The 25,021-nt window shown below is 36.6% G+C and overlaps 1 protein-coding gene across 11 annotated transcripts in view; it reads left to right on the top strand.

The window, feature by feature from the left end:
* BCAS3 (BCAS3 microtubule associated cell migration factor) overlaps positions 1–25,021 on the top strand; it is a 584,626-nt gene that overhangs the window by 299,365 nt on the left and 260,240 nt on the right. For all 11 annotated transcript variants that reach the window (XM_013053630.1, XM_045070195.1, XM_004747243.2 and 8 more), the window contains 2 exons: positions 18,562–18,662; positions 21,127–21,323. In XM_013053630.1, the coding sequence (XP_012909084.1) occupies positions 18,562–18,662; positions 21,127–21,323 (298 nt within the window). The remainder of the gene's footprint in view (positions 1–18,561; positions 18,663–21,126; positions 21,324–25,021) is intronic.

Here is a 25,021-nt window from a genome sequence, read left to right as displayed (position 1 = left end):
GGGGGTGACTGGCTTGGGCAATAGGTTATGCGATTCATTGCAACACTAAGGGAACTATGTTGCCTAGTGTAGGACAGAGAATTGGTGATTGCAGTGTGGCTTCTGTTTCGGTGCATGTTATATATCCTGGCAGTTGTGTTCAGTAAGCTTTTAGAAATAATCTCCGAACTTCCATGTGTGTTTACAGATTTCAGTTCCCTTCTGGAGCTTTTTTGGGGATGTAATTGGTAATTCAAGTACACTTTCTATGAAATAATCTTATCCCGGAAAAAAACATAGAAGTGATGAAGTTCCATTATGATACCCTAGACAGCATGACATGTAAGGACGCAGTATTAGTCACTCTAAAAGCTCCAACCAGAGCCTTACTTTAAAGTATTAGTGTTGGTTTGACAAAAATCTTGGTTTTATGATCCTGAAGAGAACTAAGTCATTCTGAGTTTCTTTTGAATAGCTGGGCTCTCTACCGGTATATCTGTTTTTAAAAGATGTTATTCCTTTACTAATCTCTTAGACTTCACTAGCACTTTTTAGTCTTTACATATAATGAAGTAGAGAGTAACTAAAGCTGGTATTGAGATTTATCTTACCTATCAAGTATGAAAATAAGATGTCAACAATGCACTTAAGGTTGGAGTCTAGAGATTTTGATTGCTAACAAAGTTTTGTACTGCTCTCCTACCAGCAGTAACCATGAGAATATAAATTGCAAATCTTTTCCTTGTAATATAAAGTCACACTTTTGAGTTTAGAACGAACTATTTGAGGATATTTTACTATTCTGTTGTTTTGTTGGTTTTACAGTACAACGGTGATAATATTTTGAATGTATTGGTACAAAGAGGAAAAAAAATTGTTGGTCTTATCTACCATGGTCATTGTCAGTGCCCCGGAAAAGCAATTAAATATGCAGCACTTCTCTGGGCTGCTCTCTTTCGAATGTCACATTAGATTTAACTTAACATCCTGGATTGCATCGCTATTGTGGTATGTACTGAGTATGATGGAGGTACTCAACAATATTTCCTTGCATTGTCCATAATAAATATTTGCCCAAGTGTGGGTAGGGTGGAAGGGGAAGAAAGAAATGTTTTTCTCTTGTAGAGGAAACTTGTAATGCAGGACTTATTTAAAGAGTATTTATAGTCCATTGTTGGTCATTGGGTGTGTCATACTCCTCCATCCAGGTCTGAATATCTGAGTTAGTTAAGAAACCACTTCAGATTGAATTATATTTGATTATTTCTCTTAGTTATACTTAATTTTATTAACTGACACATCCATCCATAGCAAGATAGTTTTAGTGAAGTGAATGGTATTTTTCTTCAGGAGGCTAAAAGTTTAAGACGTGTTAACCGTGAATTTAGCCGTATATGTGTTGTATAACTTGAGGAACATTATACATTTAAATACCTTTTCTTCAATGAAAAGATGTTGAATGGTTAAATGAAAGTACCACCAGCAATCGGCAAACTTTACAAATGATGGATTGAAAAGTTTGGATTAGATTACCCTTTTCCCTTCTTCCTTTTTTTTTTGTCTGTGGGAGCCATACTTCTTATTTATACCCAAATCTATTCATGGGTATTCACATCTATGGAATAGTTCATTGGTTTTTCTGTCCTTGCTGATTTATCGTTGAGATGTATCAACATCAGAAATCCTTTCTGTTACATTCTAATGACCTGTCTGCACCTTTCTGAAGTAAATCTTGACTTTTCTGTAATTTGCTTTAGCATTTACTATTTGTGGCAAAAAACAGTTTACATGTCAATCCACCTTCCTTTCTTAATTGTCCTTAAAATTCAAAAAGAAATAAAAGGAAAGTTTTTATAAAGGACTGTTTTGTATTTTTAAATGTCTTTCTTTATTTTACACAATTGTAAGTGATGCTAGTATCTTCATGTTCTTTAAGTTGTTTTATGACTTGCTTTCTTTCAGGTACAGGTGAGAGTATACATTCTTTTCTATGGATACCACCATCATTATTTCTTACTTGGCAGGTTGACTAGGATAGGACATGGATTCTGATAGATTAAAGAAAAATCATCTATGGGTCATAAAGCCACTAGTCTATGCATATCTCTGTTTCTGATGTCACTTATTGTGTCCCACCTGAGTTTAAGGTTCATATATTGAGATACTGATATCCCTGAATGTACATTTTGTTATTGGGTAGCAGGGATATAGGATGGAGGGAATGGGGTTATCTGTTTGCCCTTTTCTTCAAAAATAAAGAGCTAGAACAGAATGATCTGTGTCTGCTTACCTGCGATAATATAATGGGTTGATATTGGCAGGAGCTTGTGGTTTGATGTGCCATCACTTCCATCAGTAAGGTTAATTGCTAACAAATGACTAAATGGGAATTTAGGGGGAATGCTACAGCTGTCTGCTATGTTAGTGGTAACAGGAGTTCTGGCGCCATTTCAGGGTCGCTATTTGTGTCTGTCTATCAGAGTTAGAATACAGTTGTTTCTCTCAGTTTCAGCCTTCTCTATAGAATTTCTGTCAATTGTTTGACTCCATTAAGTGTGGAGAGGAAATAAAAGCCTGAATGACCAATCCACCAGGGGCTATGGATAGACCCTTTCTTTGTCCATACTCAGAGCATTGCATTAGGTCTCATTATCCATTTATAATAAGTGACCTTTGCCCCCTGGGTCATTGAAAAATATTCAGTGTGCTTTTCTGACACATAGGGCACCTTTCTCAGCAGACACATGAAACAATGGGACGTCTGGTAGTCTGGAGGCCTTGTACACATTGCAGGTTTTAAAATACACAGCCTTGTGCCAAATCACTTCGGCTTTTTTTTTTTTTTTTCTCTGCTCTTGCATGGTTCATAAATGGCTAAGGGGAGTCTGATGTCTGAAAGATGAATGTGGTGTTCCTTTTCTTTCTTGTAATTAAAAAAAATTTTCCCCATATTTTTTAGTTTTGTTTTCTAGAAAGTTTGCCTTTATCTCTGTTTTTATATTTTCTGTTAGAGAAATAGAGGTTTGGATGTAGTGCATGGAGAGGGCCATCATCTTTAGACAGTGTTTGCCAGTTATGCCCAGGAGCTGTGGGGGCTATCTGTGACATGTTAAAAACCTGTCTTCTAGTCCTCTGCTCTGCCAAACTAGTAGTGGTGAAATCTCCCCATGAAAAGTTTGGCTGGGGTGCCTGGGTGGCTTTGTCGGTTAAGTGTCCGACTCTTGATTTTGGCTCAGGTAATGATTTCAGGGTTGTAAGACTGAGCTTCACCTTGGGCTCTGCACTGGGTGTGAAACCTGCTTGAGATTCTCTCTCTCCTGTATCTGCCCCTCACCACCCCACACTCGCTTGCTCTCTCTTTAGGAAGAAAAAGAGGGAAAGAAGGATGAATGGGTAGGAAGGAAGGAAGGAAGAGTTTAGGAAGGATTTGACCATTTCTTGGTCATTATAGTCCAGATTTCTTCTGTGGTGTGAACTTGGACGCCCTGACAAAAAGCCTGGAACATCTGGTTGTTCTGTCTCTAGCTCCTGGAGTGTAGAAAGACCTGGAAAAAGATGGAGATAGCATAGCAGTGAGTAGATGAAATATATTTATAAAGTCAAATCCAGAGCTTCCCACTGCGGAAAGTGAAGGTCAGCCTTCCGAGAAGCTTCACTACCAGTAACTAACTGTGTGGCCTTAGTACAATGTCTGTGTTAAGTACTGGTAGATAGGTGTATTTGCCTGAAGAATGTTGGGATAGGAAAAAATAAAGGATTGGAATAGTGGAAAATGTTTATAGAAATATTTTTAAGTTTAAAATCCATACATTTCATTAATAAAGCCTTGTTCCTCTTGTAGAACCATACTTAGTTTACATTTAGTGTCACATGTATCGGTTTGCAGACTTCGTTAAAAAAACATATGAGAGGGGTGTGTAGGTGGCTCAGTGGGTTAAGCCTCTGCCTTCGGCTCAGGTCATGATCTCAGGGTCCTGGGATTGAGCCCCACATCGGGCTCTCTCCTCAACAGGGACCCTGATCCCCCCACCGCCTGCCTCTCTGCCTATTTGTGATCTGTGTCTGTCAAATAAATAAATAAAATCTTAAAAAAAAAAAATAAAAACATATGAGATGCACAGGGATTCGGAGAAACCCAGCTCATTACAAGGAATCAGCAGCCACACTGTCCAGGGGAACCCAGCTGTCTTTATTCCAGCAAAATAGTTTTCCTGTTAATTGATGTGCTATATAGCATGCTCTTAGATATTGGGACATAGAGGTGTTAGCTCCAGAGAATGACCTTTGAGTTCCAGTACAGATTTTTCTCTCCAAACCAGCTATGGAAAACCACATATGGTTGACCCTTGAACAACATGGGTTTAAACTGCGTGGGTCTACTTATATGTAAAATTTTTTATAGTATAATACTGTAAACATATTTTTTCTTCCTTATGATTTTCTAAATACTTTTTCTAGCTAATTTTATTGTGAGAATACAGTATATAATACATATACAAAATATGTTTTGACTATTGGTAAGCTTTCTGGTCACAGTAGGCAATTAGTAGTAAATTTTGGGGTAATCAAAAGTTATGCATGGATTTTTGACTGGGGGGCTTTGGCACCCCAAACCCTGTTTTGCTCAAGGGTCAACTGTAGTTGTCAGAACCCTCTCCATGACAAGAATTAATATATTAACTGGATTATAGCACCATTTGACAAATTGCTTACTAAATACATCAAAATTGATTGGACATTCTGTATTTGAATTGACAAATGGCTGCATTAAGAGAAGGAGGGAAATCCATTAATTATAGCTGCTCTCAACCATAGGAAATATAATCACATAAATATGGATTTTGTTAAAACAAAAATCTCTATTTTATGGTAGTGTTACTTATGTGTGTATCTACACTTCTTTGCCATTAACAGAAGGACTGCTCTTACCTACTGTCTTTTAACCGATACAAAAATAATGATTTCTGCTGTATTATAGGTTTCAGGCTCTACAAATTGCAGAATAGTTTTTAGTTATTATTCCAGAAAAGTGGAAAAAAATAGGCAAACTCTATAGTTGAGACTTTCTGCTCAATTCTTCATTTTATCTCTATTTACATCTGCATTCTCATTTTATTTAAGTCAAATTTATTTACTTTTGCTTTGATGCTATGTAGGCTTTTTATCATCACTGAATTTCTCCTTTTTAGAAAAAAAATTTTCTCATGATCTGTCTTAATAAAGGTAACCACCCAGTGACCGAGGCATAAAGGTTGTGGGTGAATGCCATAGATTGTCTCCCTACAGTTAGAATCTGTTCTCCTTATTGTTGTCATATGACAGGAGGCTTTTTGCCATGTGATTTTGTGGAACTTGGTAGAGAGACGAGAAACACTGAATTGCCTTCATTGCTTTTATACCTTCAGTTTCTTGCCTTTTCTACTATGCTTTCTTTGTATTTTATGACCACATGAAGAACATCAGAATCACTCTTATATGATGTCAAGTCTGGGTCAGAGCTGAGATTTATAAGGAGTATTTTGAAGCTAGTGGTTTATTTATTTATTTTTTTTTCCTCTTTTGGGCACTTTGCTGCCTTCCAAGGCTGTATTCCAGGTGCCAGTGGTCCTTCCATGGTTATGTCAATATACTTTTTAATATAAGGCAAATTCAGTATTTTTAAAAATGAAGTCTTCTGGTTCTTCAGGGATATTACAGAGAATGTAGAGCTGTGGCCCAAAGTACTTTCTTTGTTTCTGTCACTATCTGTGAAGTTTCTGTGAATGTCTATAACTTCTTGTGTTGTGAACATCTGGTCGAAGCTATTTTTCTCCATTGTTTGATGGCTTCGTATGGTATCTCAGATCAAGATACATAGATGTTTATTAAGATGATAAAAATGATCATATTAAATAAAGGAGACCTGAAACACAAATCATGAAGACTCTGAATCAATGATATAGTTAGTATTTGGTGATAAGCATCTTTCACATGTTTATATGAAAATTTTAATTTAAAATAATGAACTCATTAGGTAAAGTCATGATGAATTGAGGCAGTTTATGCTTCAGATTAAGAACATGGTCTTTGGAGTTTGCAGTTCTAGATTCCATTTCTACTAACTGCTAGCTGAGTGATTTTGGGCACATAACTTAACCTGCCTGGCCTTTTTAGTTTACCTGTCCTTGAAATGGGAATTGACAATACCTGTTTTATAGGATTGTTGTTAGATTAAGTAAGATTATTCATCTAAAAGTCTTCACACATTATCTTGGATAGAATAAAAACTCACTAGAGATAGCTGTTGGTTGTAGTTGGTGTTGATAGAAATGGTATCTTTGTTCTCTCTGGATGTCTTTCTTTGCCTTCCTCAATTCCAAGTGCTTTATGACTGAGATACTACCAGATGGCATGGCTAAAGATGCTTTGTTGTTAACAAACAACAGTGAAGATAAAACATTGTGCTAGATCATACCTCTTCTGTTCTTAGTGGTCATCTGGATAAATATGGCACTATCCTAATATGTGTGCATTTTCAAAGCTATAGAAATCTATAGCTATAGAAAGCTATAGAAATTTTACTTAGCAGTTCTAACTTACTGATGCAAATTGAAATTTCTTTTAGACTTACTTGTTTTGAGTATTTTCGTTCCCTTAGTAATTTTATAGGGAGTGAAATTTTTCTTGGTTTTCACTGCATTAAAAAATGCTTTGCCCTGGAAGTCCTTTATGATAGTTGCCTTAAGACTCGGAAACTTTTACTTAAAAATATAAGACTCTCAACCTTAAAACTTCTAAAATATCAGAACAACATTTGATTTTCTGAAGGATTATCATTGGAATCACTGTTCATGATTTCAGTAAACCTTTAATTTTTTTACTTCATGTTCTTTGAGGTTTATAATATGTATTCATATAATATTAATTAGGTGATTTTCAAATTGGAAAGCAATGAGAGAGAAAGATGAAGGAGGAAGGAAGGAGAGAAGAGGAAGGCAGGAAAAGAAGGAAGGGAAAGAACAGAGGAAGGAGGGACAGACTACTTTAGTTTGTCATCGAGAATAGAAATTAACTGTTATCCAGTAAACCAGAGCTAACGGAGTTAACATGAATGATTCTCACACATACAGTGTTGTGTGAAAACAACATATTTCTGAATACTTCACACATCTCATACCCTAGCCAAGGAAAGAATCAAGATGACTCCTAGTCCGTCTGCAGATCAAGAGTCTGCCCAGTTTTTTTTTTTTTCAAACCTTCACATAGCAGTCTTTAAAAAATGTAATTATGGAAATGTTCAAGCATACACAGAAAGACACTGGCCAGTATAATAAATCTACATATTACCCAATTTCAACTGTTAACAACATTGTCCCTCTCTTGTCTTTTCTGTTCCTTTAAACTCTTTTAAGATCTTATTTTTAAGAATATTTATTTATTTATTTGAGAGAGAGAGAGAGAGAATGAGAGATAAAGAGAGAGAGAGTACAGGTGGGGGGTGGAGAAGGGAAAAAGAAGAAGGAAAAACAGACTTCAGACTTCCCATAGAGCAGGGAGCCTGACACAGAGCTTGATCACAGGACCCTGGGATCATGACCTGAGCTGAAGGCAGACACTTAACCAACTGAGCCACCAGGTGCCCCTAAAGATTGTATTTTGAAGTAATCTCTACACTAATTGGGGGCTAAATATACAACCCCAAGATCAAGAGTCACATGCTCTACTGACTGAGCCAGCTTGGTGCCTCCAAAATCTTTTTTTTTTTTTTTTCTTTAAGTGAATGGCAGATAAAGTATGAGACCCACTGTTTTATCTTTACACCTACAAATACTTTAGTATGTATCTAAGGATAAGAACTAAAAAAAAAAAAAAAAAAAAAAAGAAGTAACTACTATGCCATTATATACTATGTAGTTTACTCCATGGCAATGATTTCTAGAGGTAACTCTTTCTGATAGTTTTACACTATGGAGAAGTAGAGGGGAGAGCAAGCCTTTGAAACTGTTCTCTTGCATTTGGAAAGAGAGAAAACCCTATGGTAGTTGTGGGCTAGTATTCTCTGTCTCATTCTTCCCCTATCTTCTTGGTTCTGTGAATTTTCTGATTTATTTAGAGGTAAAAATTTGAACTTGTAGTTTCTCTGTTGTGTGGAGCACTTTGTTGGTCCCATAATGATTGTTTGGAAAGATTTTTATTATATTCTTAAGTATAGGTTGCATATGTTGATGTCTTCCATGTCTAAAAGCTTTTAACTCTCCATGCCAAGAGAACTTTACCTCTTTTGCTTAGGCAAGAGAAAATATGTTACTTAATTCATCCTACTGTATAATGATCTGGACTTATCTAATATGTAACTAGATACTAAATAAATGAAGTGGGGAAGAAGCTGCATTAATTCTTTACAAAAAAAATGGTATTTGTTAGTTTCACATTTATAAACAACTGCCTCCCCTTTATTTTTGTTTGTTGTACTTCATTGTGGAGGCTGCCATTATAGATGGGACCAAGAACAGTAAGTTTTTATAATAATTGTCCTAGTGCCCCTTGTACAAATTGGTACATTGGTAACTGAGCACAGTTTAATGACTAAAAACAGTGATTTTTTTTTTTTACCTTCAAGACATCAATTCAAAAAAGTTCCTGCATATCCTCTACTCATCTTAGTCTCTTTGTAAAGGGTGTTATATTTTATAGTGTTCCTTGAATTTAGAATGGAGAATTGATTATTCTTGAAAGAGATGCATCTAACATAGAGGGTTGTCTGTAAGAATACATCTGCCACTATTTAAGGATTACAGCTCCTAATTCTACATAGGATTAGCACTAGGAGACCAGGCTTCCTGCAAAAATAGTCATTTTCATCAACGGAAACACATACTACCATATATATATGTTCACATACTTGAGCAGTTGCTAAATGCTGGTCCTGTATTTGCTATGTGTGTGTAAATAGAGATAATGATAAATGGCTCTGTGTGGAATAGTAGGAGAATGAGTGTATATAAGCAATTCCATGCACCCCCCACCCTTTAAAGAAAGCATCACTGAATCTAAGAAAATAAGGAGGAAAATGCATGACTCATTATGCAGTAAGCTCAACTTTTATTTCTTACATTGTTTCCTATGATTCATTGATATCCATCTGATTTCTTTGTTTTCCTTTCTTGACTTCTTGGATTGACTACACTAACCATATCAATTAGATTGTGCTTATTCCACAACTTTTTATGGATACAAATTTTAAATAGGTACATGGTAAATGTAATTTTAAAGGTGTCAAGGTATTAAATAGGCACTGTGTTCATCATTCCAGGTAAATTGGCTCTACCTTGACCTTAATTGTAAATGTTTTGAAGGGATTGTTGCAGTCTTTTTAGTTCTCAGAAGTATATTGGAACAGTGTGAAGTAGAATCTACCCAGACATGTTAAGTCTAAATAACAACAAAACCATTCTACAACCTGTAGGAAGACAAAGTCGTTAGCTATAAACACAAGCAAGGTATTATAGAGTTATAATATGATCTTTTAAAATAGTAAGGGTGGACTTTCTAAACTGTCATGCTGTTGTTTTAATGTATATATAATGTGGTTGTACTAAGAATCGAGTTGCCATAATACACATTAAATAGGCACTGTGTGCATCATTCCAGGTACATAAACTCTACCGTGACCTTAACTGCAAATGTTTTGAAGGGATTGTTGCAGTCTTTTTAGTTCTTGGAAGTATATTGGAATAGTGTGAAGTTTTTAGCGGAATAGCTGATCTTGCTGGTAGCATGAAGCCAGCATGTTTTATTCTTTCTCTTCATTCTACAGAATTTACAGTGATGTTGAGCAAAACTAAATTGTGAACCCTTCCAGATTATCTCCAGGTATAACTTGTCCAGATGCTATATGTCAAATGACCATTATGGCAACTGGAATAACAAATGAAAGCTCCTTAGTTTATGTCTTCTGTGGGAATATGATATGATACCAAAGGGGGAGGGAAAAGGAGACAGAGCAGGGTGGGGAAGAGATGCACCCAGGGTTGTCAGTTACTCAGCGAAATCTATTATCTCATAGGCAATGAGGATATGTCAGTTTTCTAATTATATATTGCCTGTGACTGTTCTTCTGGGAATGTGGAATAAAAGGAAAGTGAAACCAGAGATGTACAATGACTGACTGTTAGAAAACTTTAATAATTAATTAGAGAACATCTATGGTACCACGGGGTCAGGGTGCAAGGAAAATCATTGATCTGTTTAGTATATAACGTAGGTAACGCTTGTTCCCTCTTATGTATTGTAACACTTCAGCTGTTGTTGCTCTGGTACAAAAGTTGGCTCCTAATAAACAGAATAGCCAGTAATATACACTGCTGCTGCTTAACTGCTCTGTGTATGAAATTCAGTGAATCACTTTACAGTTAATGGAAACATTTATAAATCAGAGAAAAACTTCCTTCTAGACTTCAGTAGAAACAGAGTTGCTTCCTTAATAAGAATGCTTACCATTTCTCAATGTATTTAGGTGTGTTATTTTTGACCTGAGAGCCTTCTCCCTTGTTAAAGAAAATTATTGTTTAAAAGGCCAAGGTTTAATTTTTGCTAGTTTGATAGTAGGAAAGCCTGACTTGTTTTAATTTGCAAGTTTCTGATTACTGCCATTTACATGTTCTTGTTGGCTGTTGCATTGCCTCTTTTGTGAATTGCTTGTTCATTGGGAAATGCCATAGACCACTTTGCTTTGGGATTATTTGTCTTTTGAGCCTTACTTTTTAAAAGGCACATTTTGGTTTCTGTGCTGGGAAACTGCATTCCCAAGCAGCATTTCTTCCTCAGGTCCTGAGTGCTTTCTGATCAGAAACAGTTTGGTAAAGAGCCATCACTTATTGTATGGCTGTGATATAAATGCTGTTTTTAATAAGTACCAAAAATGTACTGAAATTTGTCCTTGGATGAGAGTTTATCATTGTTGGCCTTCGGGTGAACTTTGAGCCTGAACTGTTTCATTCAAGGCAACGTGATGTCATTTAACTCACAAATTTTTCTTTTGCTGGAAAAAGGAATGTTGTTCCCCTAAGTAACTGAAAGGACTGAATAATGCCAGCACAACATTATTCACCTCTCCGGTCTCCACTAAAGACTTCAGTATGGCGAAGGTTTTATTGTTTGCGGAGGATTGGTGGGGTTACAGTAGGGAGTAGGAAACAAGCTGCTTTTGGTCTTGAATCTCTCGAAGAATTCTTTGTTCCACTGCCCACACAGCTGCCAGTTTGACCAGCTTGTACTCAGTTCTCCAAATAAAAACCTTTGGATCCACCTTCATTTCTTCATATTAAAAGACCCCCTAAGTCTCTTTCTAGATTTATATGTTGAGCTTATGAACATATTGTAGGTTTTTCAACAGGAGATAAAGCAGAGAGGTATATCTCACATAAAAAACTAGATAGCAGTTGGACTAGGGTTTTGCCCCTTATTTGAGAAGTGGATTTCCCTGATTCCAATAGTGAGGTTCATTTCAAGGAGAATAGCTATTTTATATCCCCGGAAGTTGGGAGTGTGGAGTTCACTGACAACAGAACCTGTGGTTGATTAGCTATGTCTCCTGAAGCTTCCAGAGCCCCATGTAAGAGAATTTATTACTGGGAGTTCAAGAAATGTAGGGAAGAAGAGAACAGAACCAAATGGATTTTTCCTTCATTGGCTTCACAAATAAGCACTGCTCATTGTTAATATTATGCTTTGTGTGTTAGTTCATATATAAAGGATGCTTATAACCTGTGCATGGTTTATCTCTTTATTTTGATATGCATTGTCAAATCTTTTTTCCTTTCATTGCTTTAAAAGCAAATGGTGCTGGGAGCAAATAATTATTCCATTTATTCTTTCATCTTAACAGAATATCTAGACTCTGTGCACTGTGTTGTAAATGCCACAGTTAGGAGATCTGGCTTTTTTCTGAATATCTAAACCATGACTAATACAATAAGAAAAATAATTACCTGCCCTAATATCCTCAATATATTCATTGTAAAAACTTATCCTCTAACTGGAAGACTAGATACTTTGCAGATGAACCTAGGTTACTGAGATCTAGTTATTACTTTCTGGGTATTTTAGAAAGAATTTGGTTCCTTATAATTTAGGATATACTGTTATTGTTTTGGGGAAACATCCTGAAATGTCAAGAGGTTTAAATTTCTCTAGGACTAGTAATAACTCAATTTTGGAAACTTGATTTAATCTTACATATCCTAACCTACAATAAAATAATGGTCTGTATTCATTCTGGTTAATAGCATGAATATAGACCATTATTTACTTAAGAAGAACACCTAAGTGTCTTTAGAGGTCTGTTAATATAATGTTTATAACTCTTGGAGCACCTGGGCGGCTCAGTGCGTTAAATGTCTGACCCACAGAGTCCTGGGATCAAGCCCCACATTGGGGTTCTGCTTGGCAGGGGGTTGGCTTCTCCCTCTTTACCTCCCCCCTGCTTGTGTGCGCTCTCTCTCTTTCTCAAATAAATCTTAAAAAATAATTGAAAGAAGGACTTTATTTATTTTACTTTATTTATTTGAGAGAGAGAGAGAGCATAAGCAGGGGGAGTGGCAGACAGAGAGAGAAGCAGGCACCCCATTGAATGGGGAACACAATGCAGGGGTTGATCCCAGGACCTTGGGATCATGATCCAAGCTAAAGGCAGATGCTTAACTGACTGAGCCACCCAAATGCCCCACATAAATAAAATCTTTTAAAAAATACAATGTTTATAACTCTTTAATTTAGGAGTTATTATTTGAGTAGCTTAATACTTTGTAGCTGTAGTGTAACAGCATCTAAATTAATACTTTTAACTTTTTCTAACTCAGAAATACTATATTTTTGAGGCGCCTGGGTGGCTCAGTGGTTAAAGCCTCTGCCTTCGGCTCAGGTCATGATCCCAGGGTCCTGGGATCGAGCCTCACATTGGGCTCTTTGCTCAGCAGGGAGCCTGCTTCCTCCTCCTCCCTTTTTCTGCCTGCCTCTCTGCCTACTTGTGGTCTGTCTGTCAAATAAATAAAAATCTTAAATAAAATAAAATAAATTTTAAAAAGAAATACTATATTTTTATGGGTAATTTGTAAAAATTCTATACTGATTGATCCTTACATTACAGTGCAGATGACATCTAAAAAGTCAAAACCAGAGAACTTGTGCAAACTATTTACATATTTGAAAAGTCATATTATGGGTTGACATTTTCCACTTTATAATATTAAGAATTTTGTTGTGGGATTCAGACTTAGGGTCGTTATCAAAGGTGCGTTTATCTGCCTGTTCATAATTTTACTTATGTTGTTCTACTGACTTGGACGTTTTGGGGTTCAGATTAACAGGACTAATTTGCAAAGGTCGGCAGTGAAACAGATTTGTTTTTGTTTGCTTTGCACATAAACACATATTAAAATATATAAATATATACATAGAAACACATATGTACACATAGACACACTCATCTATCACTGTAAGACAGCAAAATACACTTCGTGATTTTTTTTTAGCATTTATTTACTCACTAGAAGCATGATCTGCTTTCCTGAGAACACAATATAAACAAAGTCTGGCTCACAGTTACCTCATAATGATCTGCTCATCCTGCCCTTGCTTGTTGATCTATACTTACCACATGCCTGTGTGTAGAGGCAGTACTTTTGAAGTTGTATTCTCTATAGGAAATTGGCAGTGTAACCTTTCTAGTTAGGTTTGTTTTAAATTACTGTTCCTAAGGTAGGGAAGGAACATGGCAGAGATTTTTATTACAAAATTCCACATTCTTTTCCTGTCCCAAGTTTATTAATGATCTAAGAATAGTTGGTAAATGTAAAAGATACTAAACATTTTTCTTTATATAGAAGTTGTCTATGTTGGTCCATTAAACTCAGATTTGTGAGATGTGGAAGTTGATTTTTTTTTTATAAACAAACTCTCTTACATAATTCTCTTTCGTGCCTTCTTTCTAGCAAATGTGGAAAAATGAATCTCAATCAGTTACACGCCCCTCCAAAATTGCTTCTAAATTCTGTAGAACTTACAGAGTGCAAAGATAAGAGATGGGAGAGTTGGAGATGTTTTATCCTTATTGTTACCACTGGGGATGTCCCAGTTCCCTACCTGATCACTGGTTATAGGTTCTGATAGGTCTCTGTAGTATCCATCCTTGTTTCTACTTCAGAGCCTTTCCAATGCCTGTCAGTTCTCTGAATCTTATCCCCGTTCCTCTTGTACACATATGAAGGACTATTCTCAGCTGATCCACAGGGAACTTGGAGAGATTATCACAGACTTGACTGTGTAGACACCCTGTGTGCACACTTCTTCTTCTCTTGAACCAGGTGGGATTTCTTGCTACTTCCTTGAACTCTACCCGAGAATGAAGATAGATAGTATTTTTTACAGATGTTTTATCCCTAAAACTTTTTACCCTTCCTTAAGGACTCTTGTTTTACCCCTTTCTGCTGATGGCACTCTTGCTCTACTCTCAATCTTTCCTAATAATTGGCTGGATAGAAAGTATGGAAGCCTTGCTCTTAATTATCATACTTTCAGGTTCTTTTTTTTTTTTTTTTACGCCAGGGTTAGAGTTTTTAATTATTTTTTCATCCTGACTTGGCATGTCATTGCTTCCTTAAAGTAGTGAATGTGGAATGTTCTTCCCACCTGGATTGGGGAAAATTTTTAAACGCAAAAATGAGGGAGAGGGAAGGATATTTATTTGATGTTAAAAATGTTACCCCATCAGACTTTTATTTTTTTTATTATGAATCTTCTGGATGCTTCAAAGCTATTGGAAAATTATTTTTTAGTGAGCATAAGGTATGGAACTCTTAAAATCTCTATTTAGGAATTTAGGATTCGGATTTAATGTTTCATAGATATGTATTTCGTATTTTTTCACTTTCTTTGGAAAGTAGGGAGATAGTTAGGAGGAGGGGTATTCTTTTTCTTCTTCTCTTTTGAACCTTTTACTATGGGAAATGCCAGACATACACAAAATTAGAAAACAATAGTGTAAATGACTCTCCATGTACCTATCATCCAGCTTTAACAATGATCAACTCATGATTTAATCTTGTTTCAACTACAATCCTACTCCTTACCCCTTCCCCGACACTGTATTCTTATTAAGTTTATCCCATTTTGATAAGGAATAAATAAATGTCCAACCATTCTGGTGTCCTTGCATAGTCCAAAATCCAAAATTCCATTCTTAATACTTACAGAGTGCTTATTCTGTGACAGGTACTAGCCTGGGCTCAGCATATATAGAATGCAGTGTGAACTCCTGAAAACATTCTCATTAAGTACTAGTTAGTTATACAAGGATGCAGTTTCTCACTTCTCTTTACAACATTCTGATATCTTTCTTTCACAATACCCTAGCTTTATTGGGGTGGGGGAGCCCTAAGTCATCTGCTGGTCCTCTCTCCCCACCCCCTTTGTTTTACTGACTCATCTTCTATTTTCAGCCTGCCTTACCACACCCAACCATGTTACCTCCTTATAATTATCAAAACATTTTCCTTATGCCCCACTTTAAAAACTTTGTACTTGATATTCTCTTTGTGACACTTTCCCCTCACATATCTTCATGGCCCATACCCTCACCTCTTTAAAATCTTCTCTGCCTGGGTGGCTCAGTGGGTTAAAGCCTCTGCCTTCAGCTCAGGTCATAATCTGCTTCCCCCATCTCTCTCTGCCTGCCTCTCTGCCTACTTGTGATCTCTCTGCCAAATAAATAAATAAAATCTTAAAAAAAAATAAAAGATTTACTTATTTGGGAGGGGTGAGGGGAGAGAAGGAATTTCAAGCAGATTCCCACTCAGTGTGGAGCCCAGTGGAGAGCTCAATCTCACAACCCTGAGATCATGACCTGAGCTGAAATCAAGAATCAGTAGCTTCAACCAACTGAGTCACCCAGGCACCCCTGTATTAAGTTTTTAATACAGAAAAAGTGGATCCTTCAAACCCTCTATAAATAAGAGTCAAGAAGGTGACTAAGGACAAATATCTAAAGGTTAGGACATACTTTGTAAAGGAGTTGAGGGCAGAGAAGATTTTATTTTATTTATTTATTTTTTAAAAAGATTTTATTTATTTATTTGACAGACAAAGATCACAAGTAGGCAGAGAGGCAGGCAGAGAGAGAAGAGGAGGCAGGCTCCCCGGCTGAGCAGAGAGCCTGATGCGGGGCTTGATCCCAGGACCCTGAGATCATGGCCTGAGCAGAAGGCAGAGGCTTAACCCACTGAGCCACCCAGGTGCCCCTAAGTAAATCTTTTTTAAAAAGAATTTAATATTAAATTTATTTACTGAAAAGATAAATGGTTTAGGAACAACTCAGCCTTTTGCAAGCATAAATTTACTTAACAGTTTTATAATATACACCAAATTATTCCCAAGAGGATGCTCAGATATTAATTAGATAATTATTATGATGCTCTTTTCTTCATGGTAATCATTGAGAATTGTAAGAAATTAGATGTTATTCTGTGGTGATCACTGGTGTTTTTTGCCAAATGGCAGCATGCCACTTAGAAGTAGAACTATGATTTTGAAAAAAATAGTAGCTAATTGTTTTCACTACTGCAAATATGACACTTTAATACTATTTATCCCTTTCTGGATGGTAACTGATAGCTTAGGTACCACTTCTCCTCCACCAGCAAGTAAGTTAGGGTTTTTTTGAGCACGCATCCTTTAAAATCTGGCCCTAGGTTCTTCTCTATCTCACTAAGATTTCATTCTTTAGAATACTTTGTCTGATAAGAGTGCAGTGAGATTAGTATTCTCAGTAACTGCCTGTGAAGGTATAACTCCTAATCAGCATTAAGAGAGTTAAATAGGTGGGGCACCTGGATGGTACAGTGGGTTAAAGCCTCTGCCTTCAGCTCAGGTCATGATCTCCAGGTCCTGGGATCAAGCCCCACATCCCCTCTTTGGCAGGGAGCCTGCTTCCTCCTCTCTCTCTGCCTGCCTCTCTGCCTACTTGTGATCTGTCTCTGCCAAAGAAATAAATAAAATATTAAAAAAAAAAAAAAAGAGAGAGAGAGAGTTAAATAGGGGGAACTTGGGTGGCTCAGTGGCTTAAGCCTCTGCCTTCAGCTCAGGTCATGATCTCAGGGTCCTGGGGGTGACCCCCGCATCAGGCTCTCTGCTCAGCGGGGAGCCTGCTTCTCCCCCTCTCTCTCTGCCTGCCTTTCTGCCTACTTGTGATCTCTGTCTGTCAAATAAATAAGTAAAGTCTTTAAAAAAAAAAGAGTTAAATATGTTCATATCCTTTTCTTTCATTTTTAGGAATGTAGCCTAACAAATTAGCACATATAGATGCATACACACAAACCTCTGGGTGATGGAAATTATGAGATAATTGTTGGTTTCTCATTCTAATCTATTTCTTCTTTTTTTTAGTACTCACATACTTTTCTTCCTCTTTTTCCCCCTTTTTTTCCCACTTCCCCCAGTACTTCACTGTTTTATTTCTTTTAGTATTAAAATCATAGATGGAGGCAGAGAGTATATGAGAAATCAGTGTGTCTGTCCTCTGCTCAGTTTTGCTGTTAACTGAAAAGTATTCCAAAAAATTGGGACGCCTGGGTGGCTCAGTCTGTTAAGCATCTGCCTTTGGCTCAGATCATAATCTCAGGATCCTGGGATCAAGCTCCATGTCAGGCTCTCTGCTTAGTGGGGAGTCTGCTTCTTTGTACTCTCTCCCTCAGCATTCTCTCTTTCGTTCCCTCTCAAATAAATGAAATCTTTAAAGAAATCCAAAAAATAAAGTCTATTTTATAATATAAATAAGCGAATAAATACCATGGGACTTTAAAAAGAAAGGCTAAGTTTTTATTGGGGTAATATTTGTTTTATAGTAGGAATTCAATAAACGTTAAATAATTTTATTACTTTGACTAAGCAAAGGTTCTTCTTTGTATGAGGAAATAGGCTCTTTGTTGTTTTTTTTGGTGGGGGGGTTGTTTTGTTTTGTTGGTATTTTGTAACTGTATTCTACCACCTAAGAATTGGGGAAACTACTGAAGTATCCAAGAAAATGAAATATTTCTTTGGATGAATGAAATGTTTCAGGAAGTTTTTTTAAGTTAAAAATGCATATTTATGCCTTTTAATTTATATGAAACTACTAAATAGGCTCTTAAAGAATATTGATGTTTGTTTTATAAATTCCTTCCCAAATTTATAGGAACTGCATCAAATTCATTTCTTTGTTAATTGGAGATGACTGAAATGTCCTGAATCCTGAGCACATGTAATAGAATTGTCACTGCTCCTTAATGTACTCACGCTGCTAAGGTGCAGCTGGTGGTTAGTTCGTTTACACTGATACCTGTCATGACAAAATTCCTGTAGATACTTTTGAAAGTGTACTCTTCATTGGAAATCTTTCTTATTCCTAAGAAATTCAGTCTTTCTTATTCATCAATTATTTGAATTGGCTTTGTGCATTAAATGTCCTATTTTATCTTAAAAATTAACACAGTAACTAGGATGGTTGCAGCCACATGACTTTTTCCACTGCATGAGTTAAAGGTGCTTAAATATATTTTCTTTCTCCTACAGTGGTTCCCCCTGGAAGTCCGGGGCCCATTACTCGGCATGGGTCCTATGACAGTTTAGCTTCTGACCATAGTGGACAGGAAGATGAAGAATGGCTTTCTCAGGTAAAACTCTAAAATGTTTGGCCTGTTAAAGTGAAAGAAAACAGATATCCATTGTCTGTGTTTATGCTTGAATTCTGAAAACTTAAAAATTATTTTCCTTAGAGGAGAATGGGAAGAATTGGGAACTCTTTGTGGGATCATCAAGAATTAATCAGATGTCTTCCATATTAAGAATTTCTTATAACTACTGCTGCAAGGATACATATACATATATTTTATATGTATTATATACGTGTGTGTGTGTGTACATTAGCTTTCATACAGAGGGTATAAAATATGCATAGCTTTCAGACAAGCCATTGATATCCCTTAGAACCTTGGGTTTTAGATGGACTATTTAGATTAAAATGAGAATTGGTCTTGTTGAAACCGTGAAGCCATTCAACAATGTGTTGGCTATGTTTTGTGGAGCCAACATTTTCTGAAGATTACACCCATACTCTGATTAGAAAAGGTCAGCCTTCTAATCTGCACACGTCCTGTTTGTGCCCAGCGGGGTTCCTTCCTCGGCTCCTGGACTGCTGCCTGTACTGGACTCTAAGCCCATCCTGTGACCACTCCAGCTGACCCTTCTTCCCCTTGCCAGGTGAAGCCGTCTTCATCTCAAGGGCTTTGAAATAAAAGATACTTGAGCAGATTTCAAAATGATGAGATTACGAATGACTTCATTACAAATGCTGTTATGTCTGCCTCAAGTCTGACATCATTTGGTGAAGTTAATGACCTGTCTCAGATTACCAATCCAAGCAGCTTGTCATCAGACAGGTGCCTCATGGAGGCCTTACAGTTTCACTGCTTTCTCAGGGAGGGTAGCCTGAAAAACTAAAAGGAATCTGGAAGCCAGAGCATCCACATTGTTTCTAGGTGACATACATTTCATTACCTGAAGTACTCGTAGGAATCCTCTTGAAGGAGGGCCAGTGCTTCGGTTCCTGGTATATGGAGGTGCCTCCTGTCTTGAGAATACCACAGTAAAGTAAAAAACATCAGCAACAACAAAAATGCTGGCAAAGAAACCACTGTCCTTCACTTCAACTTTTCAATTAGAAAAAGGGGTAATGTGTGCTGTCAGTGTGAAAGTATATACAATATGTTTGTACTGCACACAACAGGAGAGTGAATAGGAACATCTGGCCATCGCCTCAGTGAAATTGCATAGGCATCTGTTTACCTCTCGGCTCTGTGACACGGATGGTTTTGAGCTTAAAATACACAGAATGCTTTATCTGTGGCCTAATTTACATTGCAGAATACAACTACTTGAATTAGAAATTGCTGTCCTAAATCTGAGTGTTTTTCGCCCTGTGATTAGTGGGAATGAGAATATTGTTCCAAGACCGTGATGCTTCTGCCCTTTAGGACTTACCAAACACAGAGCTGCACTCTGTGAACCTTTTCAGTTATGTTTTGTTAGGAATTAATCACCGCTATCAGAGAAATGTGATTAAATATGAAAGAACTCAGGGCAAAACTATGGCACATGGGAAGTCTGTTCCATAAAGTGTATATACAGACACAGATGTAGCAGTTAAAGACTTGAAGAGGTAGTCTTTCACCAAACGTTTGCATATTTAGTCTCTTCTTCTAGTTGCTCACTTATGAAATCATATGATATGTTTATCTTCAGGTTTTACTCTGTATCTTCTACACTCTGCTTTGTCTCTAAAGTCTTTAATATTGGCACCATTCCCTGTCCCCTCCATAGAGCATGAAATTCACAAACAGTATTACTGTTTCATAGCACTTAACAATGCCTGTGTCAGTGTTTGTGGTAGTGGAGGAAACATTCTAATTAAATAATGGTATTTTGAAGACAAATCTAGTCTGAGAGAAAGTATATACTACTCTCTTCATTTAAAAGTTGATTTGGGGGGATTTGAGGGTAGCATAGTAAATATTCCAATATTTAATTATGGAAAGAAACTGGCTTTGGGTGTTGAAAATTATTTCAGACCTTTTCTTTTCCTTGGATAGTTCAAGAACAGCTTCTAGTTTGTCATGAGCTTGATCCTCAGTGAAGGAATTACTTTTAATCTGTGGATTGATAGGTGTAGTAAGTGGTAAGTACTGTCTAGAATGAATGAATGAAGAAGGTAGTCCCTAGGGAATTGGTCTTAGTTATATGAGAGGCAGGCAACTGGTCCTTTTACTCTTTGACTTTTGTGTTGTATTACTGTGGAACGTGTGTTTGTGTGTGTGCGTGTGCATGCTCACACCCATATAAATACACATACACACACACAAAACGAATTTTTTATTTATTTTGGTAAAAACCATTAGAGGGATGTAGAGAATGATTATATAGGCTGTGATTACCATTGCCTTGGGAATGTGAATGCCTTGTACCTCTCCCACTGGGTTAAGAAGGGCATGGAGGGTGTTTGGAGGCAGGATGGGAAGATCCAGATAGGCTCTTAAAAGGAGGTCATAAGACATTTAAGTCATGATTTGTAATCTGTTCCAGGTAGAAATTGTAACGCACACTGGACCCCACAGACGTCTGTGGATGGGTCCACAGTTCCAGTTCAAAACCATCCATCCCTCAGGCCAAACCACAGTCATATCATCCAGTTCATCCGTGTTGCAGTCTCACGGTCCAAGTGATACTCCACAGCCCCTTTTGGATTTTGACACAGATGATCTTGATCTCAACAGTCTCAGGTAAGAAGAACTAAGGAGTAATTTGACTGGATTAATATATTCATTTTTAATGAGCATCCTAGGTAATATTGACATTTTCCTTTTCGACACAGTTTTGTGGTACAAAATACATCTACTGTAGCTTATGATTCATTATTATTGCTGGGGATCTTATGTGGGATCTCCTTACATTCAATAAATATTTGTGTTTCAGATTATATTTCCCTAAATCTAATATTCAGTGCATTAAAAAAAAAAAATTCTCATTTTATGCTGCCTTCCTCATATTTCTAACTGCTTAAAGTCTGAGGGTACCTTCCCTTCCTGATCTTCATCTTTCAACTAACTTCATCTAAATCCTACTTATTCCTTCTTTTAGGTTTTAAAAAGTTTTTGGATGAGAAAGAATTGATATAAATTCACTTATAGTTTAATACACACACACACACAAAAACACACATTTATTCATCATATACGTGCTCTGGCCCTCACTTGTAAGAATCACGGTATAAGGTTTATGAAGTATGCTTTTTATTATTAAAGATTTTTTTTCTAAAGCAACTGAGAACTTTTTGACTTTTGTAGTCTCAGGTTTGCCTACCAGTTTAATTTGTTCTATTCAGACCTGACACATTCTGATTCAACAATAAAGGGCTCAGTCTAAGGCAACGTAATCTCTCTTATCTTGTCTTCTCTTACAAAAAGTTCTTACTTGAATATAAAATAGATCTTTTCCTTTAAAAATTATGAAAAATGTGTCCCAGTTATATATTGGAAATACATTTTTATATATCTTTTTGTCGGTATCTGTTTGTCTAACAATGCAAAAGCTGTTGTAGATGAGGCCTAATGTTTCTTCCTTAATAGTAATTTATTGAGTGCCTGCCTGGCTTAGTCAGTAGAGCACGAGACTCCTGATCTCAGGTCCTGAGTCAAAGCCCCACATTGGGTGTAGAGTTTGGTTTAAAAATAAAACTAATTGGCATAATGGAAACATGTCTCCTATAATATCTTTTTCAGTGTCTTAATTTTTTGTTTGTTTGTACTTTATTTCTTTCTTCCATACATACATTTTTGCTTTTTTTTTTTTTTTTTTTTTAAACCTAGCATGTCTTTCAGCTTTTCAAAAGTGGAACTTTTCCCTCAAGATGTTAGGCAATAGTGTCGATACTGAATGCTAAACCCATTTTCACTGGTACTGTCAAATGTAATCTGCTGTAGATTGTCCATTTTCAGGAAGTTGTCAGCCCTCAATTTAATGATTCAGTGTGTAGTCATTCATGTTTATAAATCATTTGAGTACTCAAATGTTAATAATAAGGCATTTTAAATAGAAAACCCATAAAACGGTGTTTATTCTTTTTTTTCTCTGATGACTGTCACCTCATACTATAATAAGCCCTTGTCCCTTTTCTTTGGAGGATATCTCTAGCTTCTTATATATGCAGCTCTGTTCCTTTGCTTTGTAACCTCCAGCTTGCTCATGACTCTTTACTTCAAACATAGCCCTTCACCTAAGAGCTCTCTAACGTGCATCTTTAGACAGCCCCTGTCCTAAATTCTTTCTACAATTTTCCTCAGGGGCTTTCCTTTTTCTTACACTAAAGCACTCCCAGTATTTGTCATTTAAATGATTTTAAGCTGTATGTATTAGATTAGATTTTGTCCTTTTTTTTTTGTTTTTGTTTTTTAAATAGACTCCACAGCCAGCACAGGGCCTGAACTCAGGACCCCAAGATCAAGACCTGAGCTGAGACCGAGTCAGATGCTTAACTGACTGAGCCACCCAGGCGCCCCAATTATGGTCCTGTTGATTGGATAAATCTAAACTTTAGATACCTTTATCTTATACATTTCTTTTGATTGCTCTTATAATTTATATTTAAAAATCTGAGCATATGGGCCCTTGGTTAAAACCTTAACTTCCATTAGAACACAGTTTTGATGGGAAATTCAGATTTGACTTACATAATTTGAATTATAAGTGGCCTCTTTAGTACCATTTCCGGCCTAGCATCCCATTAGACATCCAAGTATTTATATTCTCCCCATTCCTGTTTCCTGTTGCTCTGAGTGCTTCATCTCTATTTCTTCTGCATTTCTTTAGGCTATGTACAATGACACTATGGCTGTTATCCTTATATTCTCCTTCAAATTGTAAAAGATTTATTAGATGTTCTTTATTCAGCCGACTCTTTACACCTGGTACCTTTCCTGTACTCCACAAGACAGCACTAAGAATGATGTGATGCTGTGACAGTCAACCTCCCTATATCCCACCCTAAGGGGGGAGCAGGCAGGTATAGAGTTTACTGTCATGTCCAGAAGGGAACCAAGGGTTAGCTTAAACTCATGGCAGCTCCTTACTTGGAGCCAGGAGTTAAACTAAAAAAAGGTCAATGAGATATTTATTTTTAGATCTGAGAAATAGATCATGTAAAAGAAGCTAAGATACAAAGTCTAGTTTTCTACTCAAGATTAGCTCCTTTTACTTTGTTTTACTTTTTTCATCTAGTTACTTAACACATCCATCAGCTCACATATTTAGTATATATGTATTATGATTATTTTAGTGAGGCCATCTAAAGTTTTACTTTCATCAAATTTCAGTTATATAATATAGTGTTATCAACTACAGTCATCGTGTTATACATTTGATCCTCAGACCTCATTTACATTATTTTATTTTAAGTGATACATAATTCACATAACAAAATTCACGGTAAAATTTAGCCGTTTTTAGTATATTCACTATGTTGGACGGTATCCCCACTATCCAGTTCCAGAACATTTCTATCACCTCTACCAGTTTGTTTTTATTTTTGTCATTTTTATTATGGAAAAATTTTGAACATATATAAACATAATTAAAACTAAAGAAAATAATAGAATAAGCCCCCATGTATCTGCTTCAACACATCAGTTCATGGCCAGCCTTGTTTTACTCCACCTACAACTCGATTATTCAGAAAACCTAATATAAATTGAATTAATGATAGGAAATTTATTAACCCACGTAAGTTGTTTAGACCAGGAAGGGGCTTTTCTTTGGATGAACTGACCATATCCAACTATGTATTTTCTTATTTCTGTTAAGAACCAGAAAACATTTTTTCCAGACATTTCAAATAAATGGCTCCTCTTTTCTCACTGCCCCAAATTTGCTTAGGCCTGCCCATCATGGAGCTGATTAATTTCTGCCATGAGCTGATAGGATTACCATGACTGGTGTAGCAATCAGCTAGGGTAGAACAAAGGTTAGGTGGTACCTGCTGTCTGCAATGGCAGCAACCAGTCTTTGTTCTCAGTACTTTTCTCACAAAACAAATACACAAACATTTAAACTGTGATTTTAGTAAGTATTCTTTTTCTGTAGTCTGTTCATTGGCATTTCAGACTTCTATAATCTGTCCCATGGCATTTATCAACCCCTTATCTTCCACCTGGATCCACTGGAAACTCTGTGCTTCAGCCAAATCAAGCTCCTTAAGCTTCCCTGCGTTTGTCATGTTTAGTTACCAATCCAAGGGTCTGTTTGTTCTCATTCTATGCTGAAGGAGTGCTTCTTGCTCCTCTGCATATATACATAGCCTATGACTGTGTCCACATCCAATTCTTGTTCTACCTCCACGAGATCTTTAAGTCTGCTGTGGACCATGTATTCATTACTCCATTTTCTCATTCTGAGCTCTTATTGCCTATTTCACTCATTTTCACAC

Source organism: Mustela putorius, unplaced genomic scaffold (genome assembly GCF_011764305.1).
Source record: "Mustela putorius furo isolate JIRA1106 unplaced genomic scaffold, ASM1176430v1.1 tig00003962_pilon_pilon_pilon, whole genome shotgun sequence".
NCBI classification, from domain to species: Eukaryota; Metazoa; Chordata; class Mammalia; order Carnivora; family Mustelidae; genus Mustela; species Mustela putorius.
Note: the sequence above shows the minus strand (reverse complement) of the source record. Positions and strands in the feature narration are given on the sequence as shown.